This window comes from Haliotis asinina, chromosome 3 (genome assembly GCF_037392515.1).
Source record: "Haliotis asinina isolate JCU_RB_2024 chromosome 3, JCU_Hal_asi_v2, whole genome shotgun sequence".
In the NCBI taxonomy this organism is placed as follows: domain Eukaryota; kingdom Metazoa; phylum Mollusca; class Gastropoda; order Lepetellida; family Haliotidae; genus Haliotis; species Haliotis asinina.
Genome location: NC_090282.1, coordinates 46052990 through 46062264, shown reverse-complemented (window position 1 = coordinate 46062264; position 9275 = coordinate 46052990). Strand labels below are relative to the sequence as shown.

The window sequence follows — 9275 nt, the reverse complement described above, 5'->3', positions numbered from 1 at the left end:
TAACTCCCATGTTTTAACACTGCCTTACTGTAGACTTACATCACCTTAGTACTTTGCATGACCACACAGTACATACAAATCATAAATACCCACCACCCTCAGTAAATACCCTTGGTCATATCTGATGCTTACCCACACACCTGTACCAGTATTAATGTTGCATGCCCACAGGTACATACAAAACAAACCATCCCCTTGGAGATTCCTAACAAAAGGTTTTGGCCGACTTGTACCTAAATATTGGCCCAGATGTACCCACTGGTTCCCAAACAAATGGATGATGACTCCTTCGGATAAAAGACTAACAGACATGGATGCCATGAAGCGAGTTTTTAAGTGCAGTAAGTGCTGCACTGTAGACACATGGATTACTGTTCCGTAGTTGCCTGTCCCTCTACTGTAAACATTTAACTCTGCTAAGTCGAATCTGACCCAATTTGAGTAGTAAACAGGAACAAATGCAAAACTCTCCTGATGAAGAGAGCTGGAAGGATGTGAACTTTTCATTCGTTTTTAACTTCACGCATAATTGCTTGTGTCATTCTCTTTTCTAGTTCATGATATTCCTTTGGTGCTATGCCTTCCTGGCATCTTGAATCCACATACTAAAACTGTACATGTCTGATGAGGCTATGCGTGCTTCAAATAATACTCCGGTTGGCATTCATCAATACACCGAAATGATCTCCTGTTCAAATTCAACCACGGCCTAATTTGTTTACCAGATGGAAAAAAAAAATATTACTGAACAGCATGACCAAGGTGATAAGTATACTGGAATTATGATTTGCTATAACCAAGGTGATAAGTATACTGGAATTATGGTTTGCTGTAACCAAGGTGATAAGTATACTGGAATTATGGTTTGCTGTCACCAAGGTGATAAGTATTATCCCACCCTGGTTTGCTGTAACCAAGGTGATAAGTATAATGGAATTATCCCACCCTGGTTTGCTGTAACCAAGGTGATATGTATTATCCAGCCCTGGTTTGCTGTAACCAAGGTGATAAGTATAATGGAGTTATGGTTTGCTGTAACCAAGGTGATAAGTATACTGGAATTATGGTTTACTGTAACCAAGGTGATAAGTATTATCCCACCCTGGTTTGCTGTAACCAAGGTGATAAGTATAATGGAATTATCCCACCCTGGTTTGCTGTAACCAAGGTGATATGTATTATCCAGCCCTGGTTTGCTGTAACCAAGGTGATAAGTATAATGGAGTTATGGTTTGCTGTAACCAAGGTGATAAGTATTACCCACCCTGGTTTGTTGTAACCAAGGTGATAAGTATAATGAAAATAAGGTTTGCTGTAACCAAGGTGATAAGTATTACCCACCCTGGTTTGCTGTAACCAAGGTGATAAGTATAATGTAATGGAAATATGGTTTGCTGTAACTAAGGTGATATGTATTATCCAGCCCTGGTTTGTTGTAACCAAGGTGATAAGTGTAATGGAATTATGGTTTGCTGTAACCAAGGTGATAAGTATTACCCACCCTGGTTTGCTGTAACCGAGGTGATAAGTATAATGAAAATAAGGTTTGCTGTAACCAAGGTGATAAGTATTATCCCACCCTGGTTTGCTGTAACTAAGGTGATATGTATTATCCAGCCCTGGTTTGCTGTAACCAAGGTGATAAGTATAATGGAGTTATGGTTTGCTGTAACCAAGGTGATAAGTATTACCCACCCTGGTTTGTTGTAACCAAGGTGATAAGTATAATGAAAATAAGGTTTGCTGTAACCAAGGTGATAAGTATTACCCACCCTGGTTTGCTGTAACCAAGGTGATAAGTATAATGTAATGGAAATATGGTTTGCTGTAACTAAGGTGATATGTATTATCCAGCCCTGGTTTGTTGTAACCAAGGTGATAAGTGTAATGGAATTATGGTTTGCTGTAACCAAGGTGATAAGTATTACCCACCCTGGTTTGCTGTAACCGAGGTGATAAGTATAATGAAAATAAGGTTTGCTGTAACCAAGGTGATAAGTATTATCCCACCCTGGTTTGCTGTAACTAAGGTGATATGTATTATCCAGCCCTGGTTTGCTGTAACCAAGGTGATAAGTATAATGGAGTTATGGTTTGCTGTAACCAAGGTGATAAGTATTACCCACCCTGGTTTGTTGTAACCAAGGTGATAAGTATAATGAAAATAAGGTTTGCTGTAACCAAGGTGATAAGTATTACCCACCCTGGTTTGCTGTAACCAAGGTGATAAGTATAATGTAATGGAAATATGGTTTGCTGTAACTAAGGTGATATGTATTATCCAGCCCTGGTTTGCTGTAACCAAGGTGATAAGTGTAATGGAATTATGGTTTGCTGTAACCAAGGTGATAAGTATTACCCACCCTGGTTTGCTGTAACCGAGGTGATAAGTATAATGAAAATAAGGTTTGCTGTAACCAAGGTGATAAGTATTATCCCACCCTGGTTTGCTGTAACTAAGGTGATAGGTATTATCCCACCCTGGTTTGCTGTAACCAAGGTGATAAGTATTATCCCACTCTGGTGTGCTATGTGATCACTTGACATGGGTTTGGTTGCATCACGTTCTCTGACAGTTGATGATGATCTTAACTCCCTCTCTGCGTCTCGCTGCTTCGAAGGCGTCAAGAGACTCCTCTAACTTGTATCTGTGAGTGATGAGCTGCTTCACGTGATAAGTATAATGTAATGGAATTATGGTTTGCTGTAACCAATTTGATAGGTATAGTGAAATTATGGTTTCCTGTAACCAAGGTGATAAGTACAATGGAATTATGGTTTGCTGTACACCCAAGGTGATATGTATTATCCAACACTGGGTTGCTGTAACCAAGGTGGTAAGTATACTGGAATTATGGTTTGCTGTAACCAAGGTGATAAGTATTATCCCACTTTGGTGTGCTATGGGTTTGGTTGCATCACGTTCTCTGGCAGTTGATGATGATCTTAACTCCCTCTCTGCGTCTCGCTGCTTCGAAGGCGTCAAGAGACTCCTCTAACTTGTATCTGTGAGTGATGAGCTGCTTCACGTCTACGTGACCACTGGTCACCATGGCCAGAGCTGCAGGGTAACTGGACAGAAGTGCAGGTGTCACTATGTTGTGCTTGTTACATAGTAGTTCATAAACCATTGGTTTGAATCTGATACCAGCAATAAACAAGTGAATTGCCATACTCCGTTTCCAATTAGTGCTCAACTGTTCTTGCCTTTGTTTATGTAATTTCATACATTACTTTGCCTGTGTTTATGGAATTTAACGCATTACTTTGCCCATGTTTATGTAATTACGTTGCTGTATATTAGACATGCGAGTTATGATACAATGTGACGTATGATTACTTACGAATTGGCAAATGTTGTCATTCCGATTATGTCAATCTCTTTACACTGTGCGCTGATCAGTGGCAGTTTTACTTCTGCTGGCCCAAATCCGACCAGAACAATCCTTCCCCCTGCTGCCGTTGCCTTGGGAAGACAAATACAGTTTGGTAGTACTGTTGTTCCAGCGTACTGCAAAACGCACATAAGTACGCACACACGCACGCACGCGCACCCACACACAACTGTGATCTTCCAGTCAGCGTTAAACGTTAATATACATGGCTGTGGTGATTCTGTTGTCAGTGTTTTAACACATAACCCTTACATAGTTAGCTTTGATGGTTTTCTGACCAGCGTTTTAACGTCTGATAACACTTACATAGTTGACTGTGGTGACCCCCTCGTCGGTGTTTTAACGTGTGATAACACTTACATACTTGACTGTGGTGACCCCCTCGTCGGTGTTTTAACGTCTGATAACACTTACATAGTTGACTGTGGTGACCCCCTCGTCGGTGTTTTAACGTCTGATAACACTTACATATACGGAGATAGTGATCCTCTAGTCAGTGTTTGAACATATGGTGCCACTTACATATATGGCTGTGCTGACGCTGGACGGCGCGCCGCTACACTCAATTGTAACATCAGCAGCACCTCCAAGTAAGTCCTGGATGGCATGTGCTGTTTGTTGTGGGTCTCCCGCCAACACGATGTGATCAGCGCCAACCTTCTTAGCATACTTCAGTCTGTCTTCATTGATATCTACAATATGAAATCTCAAATGTGGCTTTTGATAAATATTATACAGAGTTAGAAACTGGTGTTCGAACAGTATTTCAGTCTATAGCTCGAAGTGCCAGTCTTAACATTGTGAAACGAACCTCTCTGTTCAGAAACATTAACTGGTTTCTATGCAGAATGCACAGTGTTACTATCATTCTGGTGCAAAACACCATCTTGTGATTGTTAGACCATATATACATCATTCACTGTGTATTCAACACAACTGAAAATGGCAACAACACATTTAACAAACCTGTTATTACTATCTTGGCTGCCCCTCGTGCAATTGCCGTTAACACACAGAATAGACCAATAGGACCTGCAATGACATATCTGTTAGAGGGAAATCAGTTAAACTTGCGGAATGCTCAATATAAACATATATACATGGAACTTAATTAAAGACCCCATATCTTTTTCATATTGTCATAACAGTGAGCAAATATACCATTAATATGTATTCTGGGAAGTTTAAACGCTATTGTTTCCTAAAAGTTGATATTCTGGACTATACAATAACAATAACAACAATAGCATGAAAATTTGCAATACTTTGATTTATAAAGTGACACGAAAACATCAACGATGTCTTGTCAACAAAATGTATCCCTACACAACTATGGGGCTGAATAGTTCCAAAATGGGAGAGGTGAGTTTATCTTAGTCTGAAACTGTTCTCTGTCATCTGCAGACAACAAACCACATGAAACATGTTAATAGCGTGCATATCCATCTTGTGCACGGATGACATGCTTGTCGTGAGGCTCCGGTCTCGCTCCAGAGGCAACTGTTGCCATCCCCTAGGCAAAGCTGCTTCCAAACATGCCAGATGTTGTACAGGCGAATCCAGTGCTTGTATGTGGCGTCTAGGAATGTCCCAAACAAAGCTCCAACGAGGTCAGATCCGGGCTCATAGCACGCCACGGGCGTTACAGCATTGTTGCAGAAAAACTGTCACAAGTCGCAAACGATGTGATCGGGCGTTGTAATCCACAAGTACAAGGTGCTACCAGAATGTACTTTCTGTAAGTTGTATTATTGATTATCACAAGGTTTAGAGTTTTGAGTATTAGTTAATATGGGCCACATTTCGTATCATAAGTGTTGAGTGCTATTAGCATTTTATCGACGGGCCTTTAAGGTAGTTCTGTAGCATTACCTCCCTTTGAAAATGTTTTGACTGGGTTCAACACAAGACTACGAGAAGGCTCTTAGTTAATGGCGATGGTCGTATCGTGCGCGAATGTTCAGGAATCAGTGACTTGGTATATAAGGGCCAGTTTTGTCGGACACTGACACACACATACGGATTAACTGGAGTACATCATTCGGCCAACTTCAACCTGCCTGCCTCTCCGCCAACGCTTGACCTACATAACCGCTGCCTGACCACTCGCCGTGTTACATTCAGTATAACTGTTTCTCACTCTCAAACCAAGACTTTTGTGAGTTGATATTATACTTGTGAGCCATTACTTTAGATTTGACTCAGTTGCATTGTACATCTATTGTGAATCTTGCCTTTGCTTTTGCTCAATACAAAATATTGAAAATTTTAGAGTGAGTGTTATATTTTGCTGGTTCTGAGGGGATTTCTTGACCCTTTTGTCACGGCATATTTTTCTCCATGACGTCGTGGTAAACACCTGATCAAGTGAGCTCTCTTGTGAAGATTGATCAAGGCAGGAGGCATGTGTGTATTACAAATTACCGCTTCAATTCTATAAGTGTGTGAATTTCGTATAACATATTATACGTCTCATAGCATCGCCAACCCGTACCTTGTGTGCAGCTTGACGTTGGTAATAACATTGAGTATCTGCATCACGTCTTGGTTTAAGGTTGGTAACGACATTGAATACCTGCATCACATGTGTCGCATGACGATGGTAACAACATCGCCTACCTGCTCCACACACGAGAACTGTAGCTCCCAGATTGACGTTGACACGGTTACAAGCGTGGACAGCAACAGCCAGAGGCTGCAACATGGCTCCTTCCTCCATACTCACGTTGTCGGGAAGTCTGAGGTTGTAAAACGTAATATATCAGCACAGCATATCAGAACAAAGAACAACAGAACAATATTGCATTACCATTATAGTATCTGGCTATCATATGAAAATTTCAACCCATTCCCCATAGTCTCTGTGAAGAATGCCACTACAGAGTTCAAGTAACTTACTTGAAGCAGAAATCGGCTGCATGGACGAAGTACCTGGTGAGTGTACCATCATTAGGAGGGGTGGCACAGTACTTTAACTTCCCACACAGGTTGTAACGACCAGTCTTGCACTGAAGGCATGTGCGACACGGGACACCCGGCTCTATGGCCACCCGGTCACCTGTACAGGTAAAGGTAGACCAGTCTCGTACACACCGTCTGATTGCATTAGTTTATGAAACATGATTTGTCTATATTTTACTTACTCGTGTAGATTATTGAGGATGTTGAAAATTCACTTGCGTGCACCGGTGTGTTCTGTCAACTCACAGTTTACGTAAAACTGAGATATGTACAGATGCCCAGAGACATAAACATACAATGCCGCTCACCTGTTCACGTGAAGATGAATATGCAGTAAGAGTGCACGGGTTGTAGCTTTGATTTCGTTCATATGGTATGTGTTCACAATCTGATAGTGTATGATGTTATTGTTATGAACAAGTTGTTATTATTGGTGATGACACTGTTCTTCAGTTACGTATAACACCTACCAACTTTAAGGGATACGACACCGTCTCCGACTTTGGAAACCACACCACTGGGTTCGTGCCCCATGACCATTGGTCTGGTGACCACAAAGTCGCCAATACGACCGTTCTGCCAGTAGTTGACATCAGAGCCACATATGCCAACATCGTGTATGGAAATCTGCACTTCTGGAAAGAAATAGGAACTTATTCCTCCTATGGTGGGAGTCTATAGGCTTGCACACAGTAGCTCGCTGACAGTTCACTTGGAAATAGCAAGTGACTCACATCCGAACACTATAAAGTTTAACGCTTCTTCCAACAATATTCCAGTTATATCATCTGCCTGTCTGTCATTTATATGGTCACTACTACAAATAACTTACCTCCGAATCCTGGTTCAGGAACAGGCAGATCCCTCTGTAAAACATATCGTCACATGCATTCTCAAGGCATGCATAAGTACAGACCGGGGCCACGCTATATTTTGTAAGCCAACGATGGTTTGTTTAACATATCATATTCTGCATGTGCCAAGTATACATCCACAGATGATATGCTGCATGTGTCAAGTATATATCCACAAATGATATGCTGCATGTGTAATATCTACATTCACTGATGGTATGTTGCATGTGTCAAGTATACATCCACAAATAATATGCTGCATGTGTAATATGTACATTCACAGATGGTATGCTGTATGTGTCAAGTATACATTCACAGATGATATGCTACATGCGTCAAGTATATATCCACAAATGATATGCTGCATGTGTAATATCTACATTCACTGATGGTATGCTGCATGTGTCAAGTATACATCCACAAATGATATGCTGCATGTGTAATATGTACATTCACAGATGGTATGCTGCATGTGTCAAGTATACATTGACAGACGATGTGCTGCATGTTTATGTCATGTACATCCACAAACCAAATCCTACAGGCCATGTACATTGACAGGCTGCATGTGTAACATGTACAACATATAACCCGTACGTGTGACTCGCTACAAGAGTGAATATCGTAGATAGCTGCTCCTGTGACTCTCCATGAGTCACATCGTAGATACCTGCTTCGGTAACACATTATCAACTTCACCATGTGAGAATAGTTTTCGTTTTGCCTTGACATAAAAATGTGTTATTGAGATAAATGCTGGGGATAGTTTTATGAATATGCAACTTCTTTATTACAATAAACACCGTGCAGATGCTGACACATCAAGCATTGTTCATTACACAGACTTCTAAATGCCACTCAAAGAGGCAACTATTGAGAAAGTGAAGTGGATAGAAATCACGACTTCAGTACTACCATGACTGTACTTGATGACGTAGATCTATGTGAAGATGCAACAAATCTTCGATGTTGTACGGTGTCATGAAGCATGCAGAAGTCTCAATGTGGAGCTGTGTTGTAGATAAACCATTTGATGGTAAGGTCTTGGCGCTGATTTGTTATTTTGTCAATGCTTTATGTTTGTTATTAGTTCAACGGTTGAGCCACTGCTCCTGTACAACAATTTTCTCTACAATATGAACAAATAATTTCTAACTTTAGCGCTTATTTACATATGTCAGTCTACCCACAAAATGTTCGTCTCTCGATGAGCAGATAAAACATGCGCGGTATTACATTAAAGTAGAGTGTTACATACCAATCGCAGATCTTGCTTGTCGTAGAGCACCAGAGATAGGTTTAAATCAGCCATTGGATATGGAGGTCAGAATCAAAGCTCAAGGCTAGCTCTTTTCCGAGCTGTTAATTTCCATGCGGAGTTGGGAAGTGTGTGATTGTGAATATCATCCCGTCTAAACTGTGGTATATTACCGTAACCATTCCTAGAAATTAACTTGCCATCTACATATTACAAGCACGCACGCACCACACACGTGTGTGTGTGTGTGTGTGTGTGTGTGTGTGTGTGTGTGTGTGTGTGTGTGTGTGTGTGCGTGTGCGTGTGTAAACATACGGCAGAATTATTGACTGATACTGACTGGTATGTTTGGTATTGTTTGAACATATACTATATACTTGTGTTTGCATGAATTTGTTGAACAGCTTTACAGGAAATACACCTCCTGCGTAATCGATAATGACTCGTGTAAAGACATCAGTTCAAACTTGGCTTAGATTATGTTCTTGAGAAGCATTTAGTCGACATTCTAGTATAGGGCAAAATGTTATATATGTCAGCTTCTTCCTCATTGTTTACACAACGTTTCTGGGATATTCCTTGCCCCTTTGTCAGGTCCTAGCCCAGAAACGTTGTGTAAACAATAAAGAAGTTGACATCCATAACATTTTGTCTTATACTTGGTTTCCATATATTTTATGGAGGAATACACATACATAGAACCCGACGTTATCTGTTTGTGGAAACATAAACGCGAAAGATATGGTTTGTAAAGTCAATGAAATACCATGGAATCACCCTAATTTGCTCATTTATTTATACTCAAAC

General features: G+C 40.7%; 1 protein-coding gene across 1 annotated transcript; it reads right to left on the bottom strand.

The window, feature by feature from the left end:
- Positions 1-2916: 2916 nt before the first annotated feature.
- On the bottom strand, positions 2917-8522 carry LOC137276886 (sorbitol dehydrogenase-like). Its single transcript, XM_067808533.1, has 9 exons — positions 8469-8522; positions 7189-7222; positions 6827-6991; positions 6294-6453; positions 6015-6133; positions 4362-4427; positions 3918-4087; positions 3345-3466; positions 2917-3072 (listed from the first exon to the last, which is right to left on the bottom strand). Exons 1-9 carry the CDS (start codon positions 8520-8522, stop codon positions 2919-2921), a joined length of 1044 nt encoding a protein of 347 aa, XP_067664634.1. The 3' UTR covers positions 2917-2918.
- Between the last annotated feature and the right edge of the window lie 753 nt (positions 8523-9275).

Excerpts from the sequence above, each read along its gene's own strand:
- LOC137276886 (XM_067808533.1), bottom strand. The coding sequence starts at position 8,522 with ATGGCTGATTTAAACCTATCTCTGGTGCTCTACGACAAGCAAGATCTG. Across the intron at positions 3,467-3,917 it reads GCGTCAGCACAGCCATATAT|GCAACGGCAGCAGGGGGAAG; the intron begins GTAAGTGGCACC and ends TGTCTTCCCAAG. Across the intron at positions 3,073-3,344 it reads ATGACAACATTTGCCAATTC|TTACCCTGCAGCTCTGGCCA; the intron begins GTAAGTAATCAT and ends ACTTCTGTCCAG.